At 48.0% G+C, this 25,565-nt stretch overlaps 1 protein-coding gene across 4 annotated transcripts in view; it reads right to left on the reverse strand.

Annotated features, from left to right (window-relative positions):
* Nucleotides 1-25,565, reverse strand: part of KANK4 (KN motif and ankyrin repeat domains 4) — a 67,906-nt gene that overhangs the window by 19,175 nt on the left and 23,166 nt on the right. The window contains exons 1-6 of one of the 4 annotated variants that reach the window (XM_059374946.1): nucleotides 18,193-18,283; nucleotides 14,891-14,948; nucleotides 12,734-12,821; nucleotides 4,710-6,647; nucleotides 3,360-3,471; nucleotides 369-587 (exon numbers count right to left, since the gene is read on the reverse strand). In XM_059374946.1, the coding sequence (XP_059230929.1) occupies nucleotides 369-587; nucleotides 3,360-3,471; nucleotides 4,710-6,647; nucleotides 12,734-12,749 (2,285 nt within the window). In that variant the 5' untranslated portion in view covers nucleotides 12,750-12,821; nucleotides 14,891-14,948; nucleotides 18,193-18,283. Of the gene's footprint in view, nucleotides 1-368; nucleotides 588-3,359; nucleotides 3,472-4,709; nucleotides 6,648-12,733; nucleotides 12,822-14,890; nucleotides 14,949-18,192; nucleotides 18,295-25,565 lie in introns of those variants that run through there. The other 3 variants (XM_059374945.1, XM_059374947.1, XM_059374944.1) reach the window with 3 other exon arrangements.

Consider the following 25,565-nt stretch of genomic DNA (forward strand, 5'->3'; position numbering starts at 1 on the left):
ACCTGGGTCAGAAGCCCCACTTGGCTGTGTCCCTTAACTTCTCTAAGCCTCTTTTCCACATCTGTAAAGTGGGGATTATAGTAATTTCTACTGTGCGGGATCATTAAAAGGATTATAGTGTATGTAACGTCCTTCACATTTCCAGGGCTGGGACGATGTTAGCTTTACGTGTGCAGCCCCGTCTGTGACGTAATATCCCACGAAGGCGGGACTTAGGTCTATGCCTGGCATCAATTAGAAACTCAGGGAAGACGGGTGAATGGATAGAAAGATGAATGAACAATGAACAAACAGAATAAAAGGATGAAGAAGTGCCCTTGCTCTTTCCCAGAGGAGCAGGTATCCGCATCTATACCCCTCTGACTCACCTCTCAGCCTTGGGATCGGGGGGTTCTTCCCCAGGCCCACTCTCCTGGCCTGTGGTGCTGCTGCCCTCGGGGAGGCCCTGCCCAGGCTTGCAGGCGGGGTGGGCCTGCTGGCCCCGCCTATGTTCTGGGCCATCACATTTCTTCTCGGCCTCACTGTCAGACAAGTCTTCTGGGGAGCTGTCCTCGCCGCTGGTCTCCTCGCTTGAGGTGGTCTCGTAGCTGGAGAAGGAGACGAAGGTCACTCAATCCTGTGTTTCCTGCCCGGTGCAGGTCAACACAGGTAAGAACCAGGTGGGGTTCAGGTAATAATTCCCACTTGCTAACCACATCCTCCATTCTTTGTATCTGCAGGCCTGGGCAAGGGGACTCCCAGGAGCCTTACATTAGAGAAGGATGCGGTGGAGAGCCGTGGCTCTGACACTGGAGGCCATTTGGGGAGAAAAGATAATTAAGCTCCTTGAGGCAAATACACAAATAGCCCATGTCCTAATTGGCTGATGCATTTGGATGACCCAGACAAGCCATCCAAGATTCCCCCAAGAGCATTTGCTTCTGGAATCCCAAGATGTTGTCTAGACAGGGGCCCAGACGTAGGCAAACATCCCCCACCCCTACCCTAAATTCTTGGAGCTGACGTACAGATCTTCATGTCTCTGGGTGATTGTGAAGTTCCCTTTTGCCTCCCTGTTCTAGCCAGGCTCACACCTGACATGGGAAGACCCGTCTGTGACTCCTCCCAGCAGTGTTGCATAGGAAACATGAACAGTAGGGTGCCTGAACCCAGCATCTTGAGCTTCCTGGCTGTGGCCCGTTTCGGCTACTGCTTGCAATGGCAAAAGTGAGGGCATCAGCCCCCTTGTCTTGTGGCCCGCCCTCCCCAGCAGCGATGCTTAGGTTCAATTATGTGTGATTCCACTGAAGTGGCCGACCACAGACCATGGAGTAGATTTATTGATCCTTCTGCTGATGGTCAGTAGGAGACCCCTGATAGAGGATCCTGCAGTTAAGATAAGGATTTCAGACTCTGGGCCCATTGAACACTGCCACAGAGACCAGGGGAGACCAGTGGTCACAGCTTCCACTGAACCCCTTTAGGCTGCTTCTCTGGATGTTGGCCCCAATGTAAGGCCCCCATGCTCACTGGACTTGCAAAGCCAGCCTGCTCCTTGGCATGCTCACATTCTGTCTTATTTAAACCACAGAGGTTTCTTCTCTGTTGTGCTTGGAGCCACCTTTGGCTTTGGTGACTAAGAGAAGGGGGGGCGCATATTACATTTACCAAGCAGTTCTTGTCTTACAGTTGCTTCCATGAAAACTTCACCTGGAAGACTATCCAGTCAACAGAAATTTATTGAGGACCTATTGTGTGCCACACACTGTTCTAAAGTCCCTGTCCTAATTGAGCTAATATTCTTGTAGAGAAAAACAGAAAACAAACATGTACACAATTAGACAGTGATAAGAACAATGAATCAAATAATAAAGGACCATGGAATAGAGTGATGGGAGGAGGGGCTCCATTAATTAGAGCAGAAGTTTTTCACTTTGGCTGCACATTGTAATCACTTGAGGGTGTATAAATTCCCAATATCCACACAGCACCCCAGACTAATTAAGCCAGAGTTTTCAGAGAGGAGACTCAGGCATTGGTATTTTTAAGGTTCCCTCAGGGTTTCCAAGGTGCAGCCAAGGTTGAGAACCACTGCACTAAAGTGACAAATCCTGAAGAGTATCTGGGACAGGAGACTTTCAGGGTGGCAGCGAGACAGATGGAGGGACAGATAACGAATGCAAAGGCCCCACGATGGGCCCCACTTGGCACACTTTAGGGAAGAAAGGTGGGAGTTGTTGGTAGACAGTGGGGCCAGCAATAGCTATGAGATGGACTTCCAGGTTTGGGCATAGTAAGGCACTGCTGAGGGCGGGTAAGCAGGGGAGAGAGAGGACGTGTTTCTGCCGGGTTCACAGAGTCTGACGATAGTGGGAATGAGGACAGCAGTTCTCCTAGAACATCCCATGCCCTTACTTCTGATGTTCTCCTCACAGAGCCTGCAAGAGTGACATCACTCTTGTTTAACTGGTGTCTCCCTTCTGGTCGGACCCAAACTAGCAGGTGTTTCAACCTCTTGGGCCCACCACTGGCTGGGCCTGGTGCCCCTCCTTTGGGCCCACACTCCCTTTTTGACTAGACTTCATCTCAGCATATCGCTCTTTTCCCTTTATTTCTTGTCTTATCTCTACCCTGTCCAAACTATGAGCTAAAGGCAGGGACCATGAGTTTTTTTTTAATTTTTTTATTTTATTAACATATAATGTATTATTTGTTTCAGGGGTACAGGTCTATGAATTGACAGTCTTGCACAATTCACAGCACTCACCAGAGCACATACCCTCCCCAGTGGGCAGGGACGATGATTTATTGGACTTTTAAATCCCTGACACCTAAAATATTTGTTGGCATTTAATAGATGTTGAATGACTGATTTAGGAAATATTCTAAATCCAATGGTTTACTCTCTAGAATATATAAGGTTTGGTTCATGTTCTGAGTCAACAGACACTGGTTGTTTTTCTTCATTCTAAAAAATGCTGGTTTGGTTTGCAGTAAGTTAGTAAACGGAAGGAAAAAAATTAAATGGATGAAATTTGAAGTTCAACAAATTAAGAGTTTGTCCTGCTTTCAGCGTTGTGGTTCAGATTAAATGTCTTCCATAAAGGGCCCATGTGCTCCCCAAACTCCCAGAAGCCACCTGGAACCCTGGCCTCAGGGACACCAAAGCCAAGACATTCAAAGCACAGGATCCAACAGACCACCACAGCTGGCAAGGAGCCAAACACATGCAAACCCAAGATGGAGTTTTAAAGGGCCGTTAATTCCCTTGAAGAAAAATGAAAACCAGATGCTTCCCCCTAGGAAAAGAGAGCGCTAAGGACAAGAGTGGGATAGGTAGTGTGGAGGGGGGCAGTCTGGGCTTCGCGAGCGATGCTTACCCACCGTTAACCCCAACAAACTGAAGGTTCTTTTTGGTCCCATTACCTCCTGCACGGAAGCCATAGTCTTTCTTTTTCATTATGGATTTAAGGCTGGTCGACGGGGAGATCTCTAGGTAGACACAACATCACAGGTTAGAATGACCGTAGGGATGCCCCAGAAGGCAGCAAACCCAAGACTCTTACTTTGAGGGGAGACAGGCTGAAGGCATGGGAGGGCGTAGAAAGGGAAGGAGACTAGATAACGTAAATCAAAGGTGCTGAAGGTCTTTGAGGAGGCCCGGCCTTCTGGTCAACACCAGCCCAACGGTCCCCGTTCACAAGCCCCTCTGTGTGTGGATGACGGAGTGGAGTTCCAGGAGCACTCTTCCAGAAGAGCTGTGATCTGAGGCTCAGACTTGCTCAGTGAACGGCAGGACAGGCACAGAACCCACTTCACAGGACTCCTGCTTCCACGCCCACCTCTGCCCGAGGGCAGCTCTGCAGACTTTCCTGGCGTATGTGCCACTTGTGCCCTGGGACATGGGGTAGGCATGGCAGACGCGTGAGCAACAGCACATCTCTTTTGCTGTGCTCAAAGGTACGGGAGGCATTTTCCAGCGGGCAAGACTGGAACTAGCACCGAAATAAAAAACCAGCCCATTCGTGATCTGCAGCAGGAAGCAGACTTGCACGGTGCTTGTTGAGCAAAGCAGAATATGGTTCCACTTTACTCAACAGAAAAGAGTGTGCAATCTGTTACAAGAGAAGTGCTGCTCAGCCCAAGGGTCGACTTCCACATGTAGCATTCAGTCTCTCTTACACACACACACACACACACACACACACACACGCAGAAAATATTCAGTAAATTGTTTCTGAGCTCAAAGTAATGTTCCTCCAAAACCAGGCTAGAGCAAACGTCTAATGTGCAAGAACCAGAGAGGACCATGGGAAGGAGCCCAGGAAAGAATGAAGGGAGGCTAAGGTCTGGAGCCCACACAGCCAGGGCTGTTCTTGCCCTAGACATTGCCTTTGCACATCGCAAGTCAGAGACGGGTCCACCCCACCCCAAGTGGACATGGGCTGCAGACATGGTAAGTGAGTGGGGACTGAATTTCAGCACCCGTGTGCCTTCCTGGCTGGTTTCTTTGTGCCCTGTGCTATCTGTGCCCACTGTCTGTGGCAGCCCTCCCATCCCAGCCTTCCAGGACAAGGGTAGGGACACAGCCCCCTGCTGTGTTTTTCCCACTGGGTTCCTGGAGGTGTGTGAACCTTTTGAAAAATACACGCATGCAATTCAAATCTTTTTTCCCTTTGAGTCATCAGGTAAAAGAGAAGTGGCTCCCTGTCTTGGGCACCAGTATTTACCCATCGGCGGGGAGGTAGGGGGGTCGGGGGGCTCCCTCTGGGGCGGAGCGTGGGCCGAGTAGGCAGACAGCAGCAGGTTCAGGGAGCTCAGCAGCTGGCTCTGGATGCTGCTGAGCTTGGAGGCAGGCTGCTTGATGGCGCTGGCCAGCTCGGGGTACCCGTGTTCCAGGCAGCTCCACTGCTCCTGCAGGAGTTCCTGGATCTTCTTAACGTACTGGCCAATAGTGGCATCTGTGGGCGAGCTTGGTGGCCTCCCCGGGCGCTCCTTCCCTGGCAGCTCTGAACTGGCCTCCTCTCGCCCTGCTGGGGGCGACTTTCGGTCGCTGCTCCACGAAGAGCCTCCTGACACCCTGCCCAGACCCTCGGCTCCCACCTGTGGGCTTCCCTCCTGCTCAGAGCCTGCTTCTTCAATCCTCAGCTCCATGGAGAGGCAGCTGGGTATAGAGGGGGTGAGGACCACCTTGGGTCCTTGCGGCAGTGACAGCTGTGGTGGTGGCACGAATTCTCCTGGGCTCCGATCCCCCCGTTTGTGGCTGGTCTGCCCCCCTGAGAGGCCATTCTCCTCTCCTCCAGCCCTCCAGCTTTCAGAGCCTGTGCTGCCCAGAAGGTTGACCCCGATGCTCTTGTCACACGACTCCCTGGTCAAGAGTCCATGGAGGGGGTCAGTGTTGACCATGGCGTCAGTCTGGCCCTGAGAGTCTCTGGTGTTCTCGTGGCTAAGCTCTTCTGCCAGTCGAGCTACAGTGCGCTCTAGCTCTTGAATCCTCTGTCCTCTGGCCTTGACTTCCTCCTCCTGCTGCTGGAGGGCAGCTCTGACCTGGACCAGTTCCTCAGTTCTTCCAGACAGCTCACCCTCGAGGGCAGAGAGCCGCTGCTTCAGGCTGGAGATGCTTCCGGGATCCAACGCGGGGAGGCCCAGGCTTTCCTCTGTGACCCGGACGCCAATGCTTCTCACATCGATCTCCACAGGTGGTGGGGGTGGGATCTCGCTGATGTTGAGCTCGATTTCTTCTAGGGGGAACTCATTCTCAGGGATGGGTGATGGCAGGGGTGGGGGACTGGGTGTCGGGGAGCCAGGGGTGGCCACCACCTCCGCTTCTCTGGTTTTGTGTTCGTCGTCTTCATCCTCTAGAACGACAAGTGCATCCTGGGATGAGAAGGGAGGGCTCGGGAGAGAGAGGTGATTTGGAGCCTCCTCTTCATCTTCGTCCTCTGGAGGCTCGGTGCCCTCCTGCACCAGCTCTGGAATCCCCGGCACCAGGTCCCCAAACTCTCTGACTCTGGGTTGGGTTGTTGCTCGTGGAGTAGAGCTCTGAAAACCTGTAAATGCCTCTGCAGGGCCGAAGGCACCATCACAGACACTGCCTTCACCCTGAAGTGGAGGGAGGGCTGGAGGTGTGGGGGGCCCTGAGTTTAGGCTTGAGTCCTCTGATGCCCTGTTCTGGAGCAGTGTGGCTGGCATGCTGGATGCTCTCAGGAGCTGGGGCCGTCCGCCCCCGGGGGCCAGCTCCGCCTCCCTGGCACAGGCAGCCTCCAAATGTCTGGCCGTCTCCGCCAGCAGGGCCTTCCGGTGGTAGCTCACCTCACTGCCGCTGGCGGAGGCTTGCGGGTGTTCACCCAGTGGCAGCGACTGGGCTCGCTCCTCTGTCCCCAGCGACACCTTCCTTGGCACTGCCGGGGACCAGTTTTGGTGGGGAAGAGCGGCATGGGGGCGAGCCCTGCTGTCGGGAAGGCTGAAGTTTCGAGGCAAAGTGCTGAACTTGGCCTGCTTGGCCCTTCTGTGGATAGGAATCCTTCTGATGGTGTTTCCCTTCTCAATGTCATCCACGTACTTGAGGAAGTCCAAGTCCAGATGAAAGCCATACGGGGTCTCCACAGAGTAGGGGTGGCTCTTTGGAGGGCCCTTCTCTTCATCCCCCTGAGAGGACGGGTCTTTGGCTGGCAGACATGTAAAAAAGAAGCACAATGTTAATACGAATTATGGGTGGTGAGGCCTAATGTGTGTCATGTAGACTTAACGCTCTCACGCGAGACTTTTCTTCTATGTCCCAGCATCTAAATTAAGCTGAGATGCTCACAGTGTTCCGGCCATGCTGAGAATCCAGGTTATTAAATCAATGTGTACTTAGCCAATGTCTGCAAGGAAATAGGTAGAGGAAATAGTTTCCAATTTGCAGTATTCATCTCAGTTATTGCTGTGGAATCTGCCGGCAGGCCAGCAAGATAAAATAGTCTCGTACTGTTTTTCTGGTTTTGAGTCATGTAATTGCTGAACTGAAGCAGCCAGGCACCTGTCAGATCGGGGTACTAATTGGCAATTATGAACATTGAGGGTTTGGAAGGATAAGGTACACAACTGCCTCAACATTAAGACCCAACCTCGCATTATTCAGATGGATACTAGGAAATCTTGCTGAAGCCAGACATAACAAGGAGTTCTGCCTTCTGCATTATGTAAGTGTCCTCATCCAGGTGAGCTTTCAGGCACGTGAAGATCAGAGACATGTGCAGCCCATGCTCTTTTTTCCACGCTGCGGAGTGCTTACCACGAACTTCACTTTCAAAAACTCGTGTCAAGTGAGGAAATACCACATTCTTCAAAAACTAGATAAAAGGTGGTAAAGGACATGGGCCATGTAAAAGGGACACTGGCCTACATCTTCCAAGAGAGGTGGGACTCATGACTTCTCAGGGCAGCCCAGACTGTCAGGGGACATTGCGGTGAGAAAGTTCCCCATCACCCCTAAGGCACCATTGGTTCTCTTGACTGCCGTAGAGAACACTGAGGACAAGTCAGTCCTTCAACTGAATCCATAAGGACTTTTCTCCACGTAGCCTCTTCTTCAGGTTAAACAGTCTGTTCTCATGTAGTCATCCTACATGAGGACTCTGTGTGACATTCTGCTAACTGTGCCCCAAAAATGCTTAGCTCAGGAGAGCACATTCGTGGGCAGCACAGAGATCGAGAATGCACATTCAAAAGCCTGGTCTGTATTTGGTTGTTGGGGAAATTACTTAGCTTCCCTGTGTCTCATCATCTATAGAATGGCAATACTAACAGCAAGGTGAGATCCTTGTGAGAGCTGATTAATTTATACATAGAGAGTGCTTTGAACAATGATGAAAATCCAATGTAGACTCAATATTGTAATTATTATCTTTGTGGAAACACAAAATATAGAGAACCGAAGCCCCACTGTGGAAACACAAAATACAGAAAACCGAAGCCCCACAATGGAAGCTGGTTTGCCCAGGCACACAGTAGGGGCTCCACAAATTCTCTGTGACTTGACTGATTGCTTGGTTCTAAGGGTCATGAGCCCTGGGGGCAAAATTACAAAATAGTAGTAATTCAATGTGCTTACTTCAACCACTGTTTTTTGTGCACCTATGTGTTGGTTGCTAAGCTAGATCCTGAGGACACAAAGATAAATCAGGTACAGCCCTGCCCTCAAAAAATGTACAGTCAAGTAGGAGAAACACCAGTAGGTACAACATGGTGTGCCAAGGATCCTAACAGATACATGCCCAAAAGACAGCCTTCCTGACTTACTTTCCCAATTTCTTTAGGAGGTTAATTGTGCCTTGGGAGGAGAGGGATGACTTCACAAAGCGACTTAAGATTGGGCATAAGATAAATGAAGAAGAATTTGCCCAAACAAGAGGGCGAATGACATTGTACTGTTTGTGCCCAAGATGGCCACCATCACTTCCCACCCTCTCTGTACAGGCAAGGGAATCCCACACTGAGAGGTGGAGTCTATTTCTCCACCCCTTTGAATCTAAGCTGGCCTGTGACTTCTTTGACCACTAATAAGGTAGAAATGATGCTGAGAGAATTCCAAGGCTAGATCCTAAGCCAGTAAGTTAGAAGCCACTCAGTAGAAGGTCAGATGCCATGTATGAAGCTCACCTTCCTGAGACTGCACTGTGAGGAAGCCCAACAGTCCCATAGAGAGGTGATATGGAAAGAGGTAGAGAGCTGCTTTGCCAGCCCAAGCTGCTCCAGCCATCCTAGCCCAGCTGCCAGGCATGAGCTTTCAGATGGCTCTGGCCTCAGCCCTCATCTGATTTTAGTGACAGGAGGGACTCAAGCGAGAGTCACGCAGCTAAGCTGTGTTAGTCATACATTTTTGTTTTCAGCCACTGAGTTTTGGGGTGTTTGTAATGCAGCAGTAAATAGCCAGGATAGATTCTAGCTACACATCAGAGAATGTGCAAAGGCACGGGGGTATGAAATCCCACAGTATCCTGGGGTTCCGTAAGTCCGGGTGATGTGGCCAGGGACAAATGAGGCTCCGAGTGTGGTAGAGAAGGGTAAACAGGAGGAGGTAGTTGGAAAGGTCAGCAAGAACCAGGTCATGGGCCGCTTGCATGCACACCAACAAAGCCTTGACTCTACTTTCCAGGTAATCAGTGGTGGTGTCACCAAGAGTGTCCTCACAGAGGACTGGAAGGAGAACAAACCCAAGGCCCTGAGACCAGCTGAGAGCTTGCTGACATGCTCCAGGTAGGAAAAGCTAAAGGCAATGAAGGGAAAGGGACAAGTTAAAGAAAAGCTGCAAATGATGGTGCTCCCTGGGCGGTAGCTTCTTGGGGCTGCTTTTCCCCTAAAGGTGCTGGCGCACTAGGCCTGAGCCCTTCTTCTCTCTCGCCTGTTAGATCCCTCCTTTCAGTCAGTGCCATGCGCTGTCAGGTGGCCCTCTGTGCTTAGAGAAGTACAGTTATCTCCAAAGAACTAAACAAAGCCAACCAGACTCTTGCAGTCTGACATTGTGTCCACTGACACAGTCAAGCCTACCGGGCTCGATGCTCAATAAAGCCATGGGGCCTGTGGGCAGTTATGTCACCACCACAGCAGGGGACAACCCATGGGACTGTCCTCACTGGGTTCCACTGGTACTGTGCCAGGGACCTGAACTTCAGGCAGTAATGAGTGACGATTTCTTAAGCCCCCCAAAAAGACCAAATAAGTTCCCATTCACCCACACCAATTTTTTTTCCACCAACCTGCTTTCCCCCAAAGAGGCACACTGGTCATTTCCATAAATGAGAGCTATTGCTCTCTGTTAAATTTCCAGGCTACGCCCAGCTGTCCTCTTAGGCCTCCTGGTCGACTCAGCAGCCTCCTGGATTACAGGAACAGGCCAAATCAGAGAGCAGATATTTGTTTAAAGTTAAGTAGAGAGCAGATTTATGACCCGAAGGCAAAGAACTCTCCTGAAGGAGAAGCTGCATTATTTATCTGCTTATTGCCTCAAATCAGTTGAGGCTGATTTACCCAGTGGCCTCTGGGAGCAGGTCCAGAGCACAAATACAAGAATAGCATCAAATAAGAAAGAACAGATTCAAAGGCAAAATCTTCCACAAGGGAGACTGAAGGAAACCAAAGGAGTCTGTGAGACGGAGCGCTATCCAGGATGATGGTTTTCATAGGTGCTTTTTCCTAAGCTAGTACTATGGGGTCTCTCTCTCTCTCTCTCTCTCACACACACACACACACAGAGCTGCTCTACCTACTATCCACCACTGTGTTCCTTCTCTTCCTCCCAGTTAGAAGGAATGTTGGACCTTGAACGAGGGAGATGATCTGATATGCCAGCAGACCTGTGCTCCCATTTGGCTCCGCTCCTCTCAATTCTACCTGGTGACAGGTATGAAGGAGCTCAGAATTCCGGGCGTTGGGCCAGGGCAAGAATTAATTAAAAGGGCTGTTTCTGCTCAAAATGAGCTGCTGATCGGATAAACAGACACATGGCCACACTGGCTGGATTTGAATCTTGGCTTTCTCATTTCCTACTTCTGTGATTCTGAGCAAATTATTGAATTTCCCTATGCCTCACTTTCTCCATCTGTAGCATGCTGATGATAATACCTAACTGACAGGATTGCTGTGGTTGTTAGCATGAATGTGATAGGGAGGACATGGCACAGGCACTCAAGAAAGGTAAGATGGGCTTGTTCTAAGTGGGGCCGGTGGGGGAACTCGCTGAGGATGAGCTCGTTCCCTGGAATATTTAGCTCTCATGTTAGAATGACAGCCTCGGGGCGCCTGGATGGCTTAGTCATTAAGCGTGTGCCTTCGGTTCAGGTCATGATCCCAGGGTCCTGGGATTGAGCCCCGCATTGGATCCCCACTCTGCTGGAAGCCTGCTTCATCCTCTCCCACTCCCCGTGCTTGTGTTCCCTCTTGCTGTCTCTCTCTCTCCATCAAATAAATAAATAAAATCTTAAAAAAAAAAATGATAGCCTCAGGAATCCGAGAAGATAATTCTGGAGGAACTGGGAAAATGAGTCAGGGGAGAAGAAGAAAGTAAGATAACACAGGCTCAGAGCTACCTAGGATTCCCTACAGCATCTTGGTCCGCAAGGTCCCTTGGAAATGACCTGCAAAGGCAGTCATGAGCCTAAGACTCACACACAGATGCAAGAAAGGGAAGTAGAAGGGGCCAGTGGAAGGAAGGAGATGCCACGGTGATTACCTTGAGGAAAACTGTGAAATTCAGCAGGTGAGCTAATGAATCAGAGGTATTTAATGTGAGAAAGAAAGTCCAAAAGCCTACATTTGGTTTCTGAAGGAACAGAAAAAAACAGGAACTATAGAGAAAGTGGCCACAAACACAGTCGGAAGGAAGGGGAATTTAATGAGCCTCTTCAGAGGCCAAGGCAGTCATGGAAGCTTTTCTCTCTCCTGCCTTTATTTCATGAGGCGGTGCTGCCCGAAGGGAGGGGTACCTATCTTGAGCTAGTTGTGGGTAATCACGTGGAGGAGCACAGCAATGCTGAGGTTGCTGAGCAGGGACAAATGAGGCTGGCAGGAATGACAGGCCCCTGGGGCATGAAAGGAATTAGCTGGTGTTCGGTGGGACACTTCCATGAAAAGGCAGCTCTCTGGGGAGAAAGGCAGACTCTCAAAATATACAGAACTACATTTGGAAAGAGGGAAGGGGCAGGGCTGGGCTGCTGTCTGGTCCCTGAGTGCTGGGCTTGGTGAAGGGCCATGTGGTTCAGGGGAATTACAGGCACTCCTGTTTCCCTGACATAAGTCAGAAGATTGGGGGCGGGGTGGGTGTGGGGGGCTCCCTGTCTGCCTCAGTCAGTGAAGCATGCAACACTTGATGTCAAGGTTATGGGTTTGAGCCCTATCTTGGGTGTAGAGATTACTTAAAAATAAAACTTTAAAATAGAAGAAGAAGAGGAAATCAGGAGATCAGGGTCTAGTCTATGACCTTCAGCAAGTTTCCTGGGCAGGGAATGAGGGGAATATTTGTGAAAACAGTTGTTGTTGTGTTACATAGTTATTACTCAACAACTTTGAACCCTCTGCTACCATGGGAATAGACTCCAGCTAACCTGCTGGGTGATGAGAAACACATGGCCAATCACCACCTGTGCCTGGGTGACATGGAGTCGGCCAACAGACATGTAAGTGTGGCCGTTCTACACCATCCACCCAGGTCGCCCAGAAGACCACAAACTCATGAAGAGGCCCAGCAAATATCAGCCAGGCTGGCCCAGACCAGAAAAATGGCCCAGACAACCCACAGAATCTTTCCAGAAATGGTAAATGTCTTGAAGTCTATCAATTTTTGAGTGGTCTGTTGCACAGCAAAGCTAACTGATACATGGGGAGACCGAGGCTCAGAGGAGTAAATAACAGGGAGAGTCACCCAGATATACATGGAGGCTCTTTCACCATATTGTGTCTCTCTCAGACCTCAAGCTCCTCATCCTTAAAATTAGAGTAGTGAGTGAGAGCATCCTGCTCCCTTCTTGATGCTTGGAAGAGACGAGAAAACTGTCTAGTGATTACAGCAGTCTGACATAACCACAAGGCTTCATTCGTATCCTATACTACTACTCTTGTTCATACCCGAAATACGCAGTTTGGGTCTCCTGGCACTATCTGTACAGGGAATGTCTTTTGTGAGCCTCCCTTAGGCTGTTTCTAGGATCTGTAGTAGCAATCCCTTTGCAACCCAAGGGCTCCCTTTAGACCAGGTTATACAGAGCAGCCTGCCTACCATCTGTCTTCTCCATCTTAGGGAATGCAGACTGTCAGTCTCTCAGGCACTCTTCATCCGATAAGTCTGTACAACCCACTGAAGAGCCCTGAAAGAAAGAAGGACAGTTAGCATAAATAGGGAGGCAGTATCATCGCAAAGAACTCCCGTCCCTGTCTTCCTCTCAGGGTTGCCCAGGAGCTCCACATTCCTCCTAGAGTATGTCCAATCCTGGGCATGTCTTCAAAGGATGTTAGCGATGGTCAACACCAAAGGGAGGATTTGGCCCAGTCCCCTCACCTGGCAGATGGAAGAAACTGAGGCTAGAGGTTAACTGGTCTGTGCAGGGCCTCTCAGTATTCTAGCGAAGGGGGTAGAGCCGGCTCCAGAGCTCTGCCAACTAGCAGAGTACTCCTTCCACAACATCAAAAGCTGTAATCTACTCCCCTCCATCACGGTGAAAGAATTCTAATCCATTTTGGGGGAAGAAACTGGAATCAGAATACCTCTAAATGATCTGTGACATCCCAGTCAGATGCAAAACAGGCGTGAGATCATTCCAAGTACTGATACTTAGAGGTGATGTCTAACCTTGGGTAGGGCAGGGCAAGTTCAAGCTCAGTGCTCCAAAGATATCAGGAACTATTCAAGCAGAAGACTGTCCTGACTGAATTAGGATACCTTGAGGTCTGATCATAAATTCTCCCCAAAGTTCTAATCCCAGGACTCTTTCTTCGAATGGTAAACAACCTGGCACCTGCCCCCATTATAATAAATCACCCAGGAAATTGTCTTTTTATGATTGTAACTCCACACACATCATAACAGTGAGTTATCTGACACCTCAGCAGTGGACGCAGGGTTGTTTCAGGAATTCCAGTGTGCTTGACAATGAATTTCGGACCAGAGAAGTGTACTGGGGAGAAGGGAAGGATTGGGGGAAACTGAGAGTAAGAGATAGATGAGGGGTGGCCTCAACAGCTGGGGATGGAAAAAACAAATAGGTAAACTGGGAAAGACGGCTAAGAAGTATGTGGCCCACCAAACGAGGGGAGGTCTAAAGTTTGCTTGGCAAAAGTTCACGTGGCCTCTCTCTGTGAGCGCTCCAAACCACATTGCGTGCAGCTGCCAAAGGGGCCTTTCCCTCTGCAGGTGTGACAGAGCCTGGAAGGGCAGCCTGGTTTCCAGGTGCAGAGACACTCCTTGCAGAGGGAATGCCAGCATGAAGTACCTCACTTACTTTGGGGGCAACAAGTACTTGAGTTTGGAAACAGCATAGAGCTGGAGTAGAAAGATGGGGGGGGGGGGGGCAAGTGTGGCTGCTAAAGAGGCAGCAAGTAGATCTGGAAGGTTCTAACCTGAGGCGAGGGAGGTTCGCCCTTGCTAGAAAGAAAAGGTTCTGAAACCACCTAAGTGTCCTGCGGTGGATGAAAGGGTGAAGAAAGTGTGGTAAATAGATACAATGCAAAACTGTTCAGCCATGACAAAGAAGGAAATCTTGGCTGTTTGTGACAACATGCATGGATCCTGAGAGCTCTATGCTAAGTGAAATAAGTCAGACAGAGAGAGACTAATACCATATGATCTTACTTGTTGGTAGAATCTAAAAACACCCAATTTCATAGATACAGAGAACAGACTGGTGGCTGTCAGAGGCAGAGTGTTGTGGGGTAGGTGAAACGGAGGATGGCGGCCAAAAGGTACAAACTTCCAGTCACAGGGATGTAATGAACAGCAGGGCAACTGTAGTCAATAATACCATATTGGATGTTTAAAAGTTGTTAATAGAGTAGATCTTAAAAGTCTTCATCATAAGCGTGATATATATATATATACATATATATATATATATGTATATATATATACACAGAGAGAGAGAGAGAGAGAGAGAGAGAGAGAGAATATCACTCAGCCATCAAAAAGAATGACATCTTGCCATTTACAACATGGATGGATCCAGAAGGTATAATGTTAAGTGAAATAAGTCAGTCAGAGAAAGACAAATACCATATGATTTCCCTCATATGTGGAATTTAAGAAACCAAACAAACAAAGGGAAAAAAAGAGAGACAAACAAAAAACAGACTCTGAACTATAGAGAACAAACAGATGGTTGCCAGAGGGGAGATGGGTGGGGGGATGGGCAAAATAGATAAAGAGGGGTAAGAGCACACTTACCAGGATGAGTGCTTGGTAATGTTTAGAATTGTTGAATCACTATACCGTACACCTGAAACTAATATAATACTGTGTGTTAATTAGATGGGAATTTTTAAAAAGTTCTCATCGTAAAAACAGTTTGTAACTAAAAAAAAAAAAAAGGATAGTTTGTATAGTTTGTAACTATGTAACTGTGGTGTCATGTAGTTCATAACTATGGGGACAGATATTAACCAGACTTATCGTGGAAGACATTTCACAATATATACAAATACCAAGTCATTATTTTGCACACCTAAAACCAATTCAATATTGTATGTCAATTATGTCTCTAGTATCTCCATTAAAAATTAAGGATAATTTAAAAAAAAAAAAAAAGAAGAAGAAAGAAAAGCAAGAGAGGGTTCCCAGGCAGAGGACACCGTGCCTGATAATGCCGCAGGTCAGTAGTCTGCAGTCGGTGGGGGAGCCTCCCAGATGCTGGTGGAAGAAGAAGAGTGAGGACCTGAAGCCTAAGCTCGGCCCCTCAGCCTGTCTCCATCATCATGGTTTCTCCTCTCCCTTCTCCTCCCTTCCTCCTCCTACCCTGTATCATTACTGAGCAACAGGCAGCATTCAGAGCAATTGACATGCTCGAATTCTCCCATGCAATCTTCACCATAACCCCAAGGGGATTATTACGATTGTCCCCAGTTTTCAGATAGGGAGACTGAGGCGGAGAGAGTTTCCAGGCCTGCCAAAGTTACATCACAAGCAGGTGATCGGACCAGGATTTGCCCTCAAGTCTAGCCTACTCCAGTCATGTCCTGGGAAGTGATCTGTAAACATTTGCCCAGCCTGGATGCTGTGACTGATCGGGGTGGGAGAGGGAGGGGGAGCAGGAAGTGTTCTTGACTTTGATGCTTCTCTGCTTCTGCCACAAGTATGTGTAAAACGCCTTCTCGGACAGATAAGGAGAACTACTCTCTTGTAAGGCCTCTTGGCCAAAGATGTGTGTGACCTGCTTCTTCAAGATGGTACATTAAGCCACAGGCTCCTTCTAAGGAAGAGGGGACCACCTAGGTGCAAGAGGGATCTTTGACACAAACTCACCATCACCTCAGAGAGTTCAGTCACACTTACTGCCTTTGGTTTGAGTTAGGATTCAATCCTTAATGTTGGATCCTAGGGTCAGATAATTATGCCACACATGTTAGGTCAAATTTCACTGAAAAGAACTCTACAGAGGGGCACCTGGATGGTTCAGTCGGTTAAGCGTTGGACTCTTAGTTTCAGCTTGGGTCATGATCTCAGGGTTGTGGGTTCGATCCTGCATCAGGCTCTGCATTCAGTGGGGAGTCTGCTTGAAGTCTCTCCCTCGGCTGTCGCCCCAAACTCTCAAATACATAAATAAAATCTTTTTTTTTTTTTAAAAAAGATTTTATTTATTCATTTGACAGACAGAGATCACAAGTAGGCAGAGAGGCAGGCAGAGAGAGAGGATAGAGAGGAAAGGAAGCTGGCTCCCCACTAAGCAGAGAGCCTGACACAGGGCTTGATCCCAGGACCCTGAGATCATGACATGAGCCGAAGGCAGAGGCTTTAACCCACTGAACCACCCAGGCGCCCCATAAATAAAAAAATCTTAAAAAAAAAAAAAAAAAAAGAACTCTATGGGGATTTCTAATAGTTCTCTTAGACTTGTTTGAATATTACTAAAATCAGTCATTTCTGAGGTTACAGAAATTAAGTGGAGCTGACACCCAACGCTCTGAAGAAGAGAGCATAGCAAGCTTCCAAGGAAAGGTCTAGACACAGGAAGGGAAGGAGGGAACTGTCATGCCCATATCCCACCACTGCCAGCCTCACCCACCCCGGCCTCCTCCTGCACTTTGGCCACAATTATGGCCCTGGGGGTGGACATCTTAGAATTGAGCTAAGGGTGTATTTTTTTATGTGATTTGGTGAATGGAATTGAAGAAAAATCGCCACATCAACACATGCTACTTTGCAATGCAACAGAACATGAAAATGAGCTTGGTTGGGCAGAATTCCCCTTTCAAATGGAAATTTGCAACCTTCTGAAGCACTAAAAATTTTGACATAAAGCAATTCATTACTCAGTGCTGTTAAGTTGTATTTGGTATTCAGAACCTTACAATACCCGGTGTTCTGTAATTTTTAATTTGTCGATAACCTATCTAAGGATCAAGAATGCCCAGTTCAGGGTTGCCTGGGTGGCTCAGTGGGTTAAGCCTCTGCCTTCAGCTCAGGTCATGATCTCAGGGTCCTGGGATCAAACCCCACATTAGGCTCTCTGTTCAGCAGGGAGCCTGCTTCTTCCTCTCTCTCTCTCTGCCTGCCTCTCTGCCTACTTGTGATCTCTCTCTGTCAAATAAACAAATAAAATCTTTACCAAAAAAAAAAAAATCCACCAAAGAGGCAGTTACTCTGAAAGCCCATGTATAACTATCAGGCTATATTAGGAACAGCTCGATTTCCCCCAGTCAGCCCAACTCCTGCAGTGTAGACACCTACACCCTCTCTCTCTCCGCAGTTACTCCTTTTATGATGCCATTTACAATCTCATTCCTAACCTCAAATACAAAGAAGCCTTCCTTTACTTAGTCCTGAAACTGAAACCTAGTTCTGTACTTTTCGTCTCTTCAAACCTCTCTTTATTCTGCAATAATAAAAACGCTGTATTTCATCCTAGAACAGGCCACATGCCAAAATAAATAGCACCTTGGATTTCCTTGAAAAGAAAGCTTGGCTCCAAGCACAGCCGTATTGCCACGATAATTCTTGGAGAATTCAACCTTACAAAGTCAAATATTTAGCAAGGTAATGCACGGAACAGCAGCCCGGCCAATCCCTGCACGATCGCTCGCAAAGACAAAGCACTCTTTCCAAAAGAACCTCCCCCCACAAAAAAATTACCCGTACCTCTTACGGATCCTGCCAAAATGATGGGCGCTTCCTGTTTCCCCATTCCAGAGCCCCTCGCCTCCCAGTGTAAATGTCCCCTGTGCCGAGAAGCAGGAGGCATCTGTGATGCCGCTTAGCATCTGGAGGGGCTGGAGCCCAGGCACCCAGGAAGGGGAGCTGCACTTCTAAAAAATATTCTGCCTATGGAGTTCTCCAGCCGACTCACTTTCCACCGACCCAGGAAACAAAGAGATAACTCCTTCGCAGTAAATGACACATGAACACAACCTCATTAACTCCGTTCTCACATTTTTTCGCCAAGTGTCTGTCATTTTCGCCTGCAATGCAGCAGTGGAATCTGGAGCTTCGTGGAGAAGGGAAAACTGTCGGGAGGAAAACTGTAGCCACATTACCTTGCCTTGGCATCCTCCCCCTGCCATAGCCTGGAGTGAGAGGAGTCGACTCCCTGCGGAAAGCAAGGTGCTGGCTGCTGGACCAGAGCTGACTGCTCGGCTCAGGCTCCGGAGTTCAGCACAGCAGCACTGGCTTCCCAGCTGTTAAAGGATTTGGTCAGGTGATCCGTGACCTTGCTGGAGAAGCAAATACCGACTTCCTTTTCACTCCCGGGAAGAGGGGAGTAGGGTCAGGCAGGAATTCAGTGCTCAATAAACTGATACCTGATCTTGCAGGAAGAGGAAGAAAGCTCAAATCCTTCATTGGAAAGTTAGTTCCCAGAGCTAATGCCACAGCTAAGACACCGAAACAGCACACACCATCTTCCCGCAACTGCCCCAACTCTGGGAGCTTCTCCGAGGGGTCATAATTAATTTCGCTTTTCCTTCTCTCTCCCTGCAGCCCAGGCGGCTCATTAATACAATTGTTCCTAATGAAGACATGGGAATTGTCCTTCGGATTTGAAACCCTGCAGGGGTGCATCTCTTTCTTCCAGACTCTATTTAGAAACTTCCCCCTCCACCCACCTCCTGGGGTCCCACAACCACGTAAAGCTTCTAAAGCTTCCACAAGCGGTCCCAGGGCTGGCGCCCTGGTCAGTCACTGGAAGTCTACTGGGGCAGAGCAGGAAGATGATACAATGCTCAGTGAGATCCAGACAAGACTGGCAGCTCCGGCTTCCCGCCACTCTAACCAGTCTGATGCCCCAGGACCAAAATGCACCCTATTTTAGCAGCAAGAGAAAAGCAAGGAGATACCTACTATAAGGATCCAGCCCTGGGCAGGTCTCTAACTGCAGCGCAGACCGGTGAGTTCAGAAGGGCAGGTACAGGAGCCAGCCAGAAGGCAGCTGTGGAGGAGGACAGTCTCAGAGTGTCTCAGGCAAGCTCTGGGAAGAGTCGGGGCCAGCTCACTGCAGCCACCGCTCTCTCTGGAGCAGAGGCAGGTGGGAGGCTTGTGCTCAAAGGCTCCAAGCTCTCCAAATCCAGCACCACGGCTGGACCTGGGGTAGGTGTGGTCAAAAGGAGCCGGGAGAGCCTCTGGGTTCCTGTATGCAGGCTTAGCAAAAAGAGGATAGGGACCTCATTCCCTTTGCCCTCCCTGAGCCCTCGCCAAATGAGGCTGTCCTGGGAGGTGAAACTCCAACAGTGAGACATGTCAAAGCAGCTCTGACCTTCACAGGCACAGCCTGTCGAGATGTGCTTCAAAGACCAGGGCAGATTCCTGCTTACCCCACACTGCGGTTGATGCCAGAGCTCAGTGTCACCCTGAAATGCTGCCTGTCTCCAGTCCAATACACCTGGAAAGCACTTGACATCCTGCGTCCCCTGTATCCTCAAACCAGTCTGAGGCAGCCAGACGGGGACAAACCTCTCCATTGTACAGGTGAAGAAAATGAGACAGACACTGTGACTTCTCTTGGCTCACCCAAGAGGGGATATGGATGAAAATGAATATTCTTGGATTAGAATTCTGTGTTCTTCCTACTACACTGGATCACACTCCTTATTTTCCTGGAAAGATTCTAGGGCACCTTGTTCAAGAGGGAGGTCAAGAGACTTCCCAAAGGGCACCGGTAGATGGGAGGGACAGGACTATGGGACAGCAGAATACACTTTTCTCAACTGCTGAAAGTATTTTTCTGTGTTAACTGAGTTCACAGACCAGATCATTAGAATTTTAAAAAATATATCAGAAATATTCCTTGAACTCTGAGGTTATATGGAAAAATATACCAAAGAGCAAGCTGTTCCTCTGATGGATTAAAATGATCATTGACCATCCCCCCTCCAAACTGGCCAGCGAATGGCTCGAGGCATGTGCTACTTCCCCAGGACCCTGGGAGAAGAAAAGCTCTCCATGTCACCGGGTCCCATGACTTTTCAGCCACCCACTCTTCCCCTCTGGTTCATCTCTGTGTTGGAGACAAGCACTCTGTTTTCCTCTCCCAGGAATAAATTCTTTCTCATCCAATATGGAGATGAGAGGTTTATTTCCAGACCTAATGCTTTTCTTGCAAGACCCAGCATTCTTCCCGGAGCACTGGCCCATTCCTGCCCCTCCTCCAAGCTCCACTCAGCATCTGCTCAAGAGCAGTGGCTAGTCTGCCTGTTTCCACGGCTGTCTGCCCTCGACTACAGCGGGTGTCTCTCGAATTCTAATTGCTGCTCTGTGTCTCTGTCCCCGACCGCATCACAGGCTAGATGCCATGTCAGGTGTGTGAAACTGAACTTATCCACAACACTGATGGCTCTAAACACAGGTGACCTTTCCAGATACTTCCTTAAGTACCAAGGGAGCACATCTGCTTCTCCGGTTGGCCCCAAGTCTCTCATCAGATTAAAAAAGAAAAAGAAGAAGAAGAAAAAAGACCAGCAGAATGAGGAAAGGAAATACTAGTCCCCCAGCAGTGCCACCAGTCAGGTTGGCTCAGATGCCGGGACAGAAGACCCACAAGGAAAAGAAGACACACACTCTGAACCTCCTAGTCTCCCCTCCTTTCAGACCTCTTTCTGGGGAGAAGGAGTCCCCCCTGAGATGTTGGGACAGACGCTGTGCTGACTGCTGTGTCTCTCAGAGGAGGACAAAGTCTTCTGTCTTTCATACCTTTCTAATTTGCCTACCATGCTCATTTCCCTCCGGAGTCAGGCAGGGAGGTGAGCAGAACCAGGAATGTTGCTCTCCATTTTCCAGATGAGGAAACAAAGCTGGTTCCCCACAACAGCACAAAGCTAACAAAAGGCAAAGCCTCAACCCAAACTCAGATTTTCGGTCTCGAAGTTTAGTACCCTTTCCTCGCAGCCACTCAGGCTGGAGAGAACCTGCCGGTGAGTGCAGCAGACACACAAGATAATCCGGACGCAAGCTTCAGGGTTGGTGCTGTCCCCGCAGAAGGTGACTTCGCATTTAAGGAAGGTCTTCAGGGAAATCCCCAACCACTCTCAAGGGGGGTGTGCTTCTTGTGGGAGGACCCCCCCTTACCCTGTGTTGGAACCTGGCACGCCCCCACCCCTAGGCCTCACTCTGACAGAGGTCTTAAGATAGTAGCCGTCTTAGGTTACTATCCTAAGACTGGGTTACGCCACCCAGTTCTGCCACTGGCTGTGCAGATTCCCTTGGACCACACGCATTTATCCACAAGAACTTCTCTGGCAAGAAGCACTTGGCTGAGGAGACACTGATTCCTTTTGCAGTTTAGAAACTTCCAGCTTCTGGCCCAGATCCCGTTTGCCCCACGATGAGAAAAGAGTGGACTCTCCAAGGCAAGGGGAAGAAGAGATGAAACTATCTAAAGAATGTGCCTTTTATCTAAGCAGTCCCTTAGGCTTTGCACTTTGCTCAGGAAGGTCAGCTCTTCGGCAGCGGGTGTGATGACCCAGGGTCAAGGAAGAGCAGGCTATTAGGTACGCCTGAAACAGAGGCTCTCGGAGCAGACTGGTTCGGCCACGGCCACTCTGTCCCAACACTGTTTAAACGGACGGAGAAGCTGGAAGTATAGTAGTCCCAGGGGGATTGGACTGGCTATAGCAGTCCAGGGGGAAATCAGCTGTTCTCAAGACCGACCCTTTAAAGCGGGTGAGAATTTCTCAGGGTGGAAATAGGGCCAGTTTCCGGGAGAAAGGAGGCTGCACTAACCAGTGAAAAGTGTTCCCCAGAGAAAATGGAAGGCACCGGGGAGCCCGGGAAAAAGACCCTCCCAGAATGCTCTCAGTGCTTGACCCAAACGCACTGTCAAATCCACACACCAAGAGACCCAGGAGGAAGGGGCATCAGCGGGCAACTCAAGAGAAGAGATACTGATGGTCAATTTTTGAAAGATTTCTAACCACCGGAATGAATCAAAAAGCAGCTAGATAACATCTAAATACAGTACTCTCTGTTGACACTACACTGTGCCAGGTATCCTAGGTCCATTCTAAACACCATCCAGTTTAATTCGCACAGTAACCCTATGAAGCGGTCCTATGATTCCCATTAGCTGAGGCTCAGTGCAGTGAGTTGCCCAGGTATCGGCACTATGAGCATTCAGATTTGAATTCAGTGTGCACACCGTGCTTAACTGTGGTATAACGCAGACTTACAAGTATGGGGGTGGGGTGGATGGTGGGAAAGTCTTTAAAGAAGGATATTTAGTGTTGATATGGCTTTAATGAGAAGGGGACCACGCCCTCCCCGGAAGATTGCCTTGGAATCCGGGCAGCCGCAGCCAACGGGGCTGCTGCGGCACTGACATCTCACCCTATCTCCTGCAGTACTGCCCACGTCTTCACTGCACGGGCTTTGTCTGTGCCCGAGCGCGCAGGCAACTGCCAAATCAAACACAACTAAATAAAACGGTGAAGCAAGAAGATGAAAGCATCATAGAGACATGTGATGTCTTTTCTTGTTCTAAAAAATCACTATCGTGATATATTCTTGGAAAATAAAAACATTAACAATTTGTGGATGGAAAAGGTGGGAAATCACCATAATCCCACAACCTCATATCCCACTACTTTGTATATCTTAACGTAATCAAAGAGCAAGTTCTGTGGTGGTTAAGAGTCTGGACTCCACACTGAGAAGCCACAGCTGGAATCCCAGTTCTGCCACTCGCTGTGCAACCTTGAAAAAATTGCTTGACCTCTCTGTGCCTCATTTGTAAAGTAGGAAGAGTCCTACACCCTACATGTCATGGAGGATGAAATATGATGATATATATAAACCACTCAGAACCCAGGCTGGTGTACAGGCTGTGTTCAACAAATAATAAATACATTAGCTATTAATATAATAATATAAATTCAATTGTGAATTTGATTTTATATTTAGAATTCCATCACCTACCCATTTAAAAAATGTAATCCTACCTGCTTCATAATGATTACTGTAAAGGGCTATGCGAGAACCCCCTGACTTAGGCCTTATGATCCACACTCACTCCCTTCTGGAGGGCATCCCACCTCATCTTGAACTCTCCCTTCAATGCCACCAGATCAGGCAGCCTGACAGGTGGGCCTCCGGTCAGGTCTCCAGGAAAACCCCAATTTCAGGTGGCTGGAACCCAGCTGCCACATATGATGAATGGTTAAGAGCACACAGGCTGTGAGGTAAGACAGCCCAGGTTCAAATCCTGGCTCTGTGATCTTGAACAAATTTCTTATTCAGCTAAGTACATGGTTGTGAGGACCACGTGAGAGAAGTGTGTAAGTGTTTGTGCCAATGCTCTGCACATAATACGTCAAGAAATGTTAGCTATGATTCCTTTGTAAACCCACACTGTTTTAAGTGAGGGAAGAGCAGATAGTGTGTTTGATTTATTTATCACCCTATTCTGAACAGTTGATATGATAGGGACTCAACAAAAATATGTTGACTCAGTGAATATATAAATACATGAATGAATGGATGGATCAGGGAAACTGTCAGAGCTGGAAAGGATTTTTTAAAATAGCTTTATTTGGATGTAGTCTACATGCCATACAATTTACTCAGTTAAATTGGATGATTCAATAGTTGTAGTATAGATTTGTGCAAACATTGCCATCACCTAATTTTTAAAATTGTGTTAAAATACATGTACAGGGGCGCATGGGTGGATCGGTCGGTTAAGCCTCTGCCTGGGATTGCATCGGACTCCTGTCCTTGCTCAGCGAGCCTGCTTCTCTCCCTCTGCCTGCTGCTCCCCATTTGTGCACACACTCTCTCTCTGACACATAAATAAGTAAACTCTTTAAAAAATAAAATAGGGGTGCCTGGGTGGCTCCGTCGTTAAGCGTCTGCCTTCAGCTCAGGTCCTGATCCCAGGACCCTAGGATCAAGCCCCGCATGGGGCTCCCTGCTCAGTGGGTGGGAAGCCTGTTTCTCCCTCTCCCACTCCCCCTGCTTGTGTTCCCTCTCTTGCTGCCTCTCTCTCTGTCAAATAAATAAAATCTTTTTAAAACAATAAAAAGAAATGATAAAATAAAATACATATACGTAAGCTAAAATTTATCATTTTCACCAATTGTAAGTACAGAATTCAATGACGTTAAATACGTTTGTAATGTTTTGTCACCATCACCCCTGTATATACCCAGAAAGTTTTCATCTCCAACATAAACTCTGTGACCCACTAAACAGTTACTCCCCATTCCCTCTTGCCCTGGTAACATCTATGCCACTTTCTGTCTCTATGAATTTGCCTTTTCTTGCTACCTCCTATAAATGGAATCATACAATATGTCCTTCCGTGTCGGGCTTATTTCATTTAGCAAGTCTTCAAGATCCATCCAAGGCTTAGCATATAGCAAAACTTCATTCCTTCTTATGGTTGAATATTATTCCATTGTATGTATGTAGCATACTTTGTTCATCCATTCATCCATCAATGAACACTTGGGTTACTTCCATCTTTTAGCTACTGTGAATAATGCTCCTGTGAACAATGGTATACAAATATCTATTCAAGTCCCTGCTTTCATTTAGGAGTAAAATTGCTGGGTCATATGGTAATTCTATTTTTAGCTTTTTGAAGAACCACCAAACTGTTTTCCAAGGCAGCAGCACCATTTCATGTTCCCATCAGCAATGCGTAATGGTTCCAATTTCCCCATATCTTCACCAATATCTGGGTTTTTTTTTCCCATTAAAAAATAAAAAAGTTATTTAATCATCCTAGCAAGTGTGGTAGGTGTGAAGTGTCATCTTCTAGTGGTTTTTATTTTTACTGACCTAATGCCAATGACTGTTGAGCATCTTTTTTAATGTCCTTACTGGCCATTCGTATAGCTTCTTTGGAGAAATGTCTATTCAAGTCCTTTGCCCCTTTTTGAATTGGCAAAATTGTTTTTGTTGTAGTTGAGTTGTAAGAGATCTTTCTGGATATTAACCCCTTATGAAGTATATGACTGGCAAGTATTTTCTCCCATTGTGTAGGATGTCTTGTTGCTTTCTTGCTGGTATCCTCTGATGCACAAAGGTTACTCATTTTGATGAAGTTCGATTTATCTGAATTTTCTTTCGTTCCCTGTGCTTTGGTCTCTGATCTATGAAATCGCTGTCAAATTCACTGTCGTGAAGATTTTCCTCAGTGCTTTCTTCCAGAAGTTTTATAGCTTTATCTTTAAGGTTGAGGAATTTGATATACTTCGAGGTCATTTGTGTATGCAGTTTAAGGTTAAGGTCCAGCTTTATTCTTTTGCATATGAATATTCAGTTTTCCTAGCACCAGTTATTGAAAAGACCACAACCTCATTTTAGAACATTTTCATCACTCCAAAAAGAAACTCCATATAGGAGATCTCCGTTTTCTAGGGAACTAGAGACATGAGTGAGTTATTGAGTGTTAATAAACCTTGGCGTTCACAAACAA

The sequence above is a fragment of the Mustela nigripes genome, chromosome 14 (genome assembly GCF_022355385.1).
Source record: "Mustela nigripes isolate SB6536 chromosome 14, MUSNIG.SB6536, whole genome shotgun sequence".
Lineage (NCBI taxonomy): Eukaryota > Metazoa > Chordata > Mammalia > Carnivora > Mustelidae > Mustela > Mustela nigripes.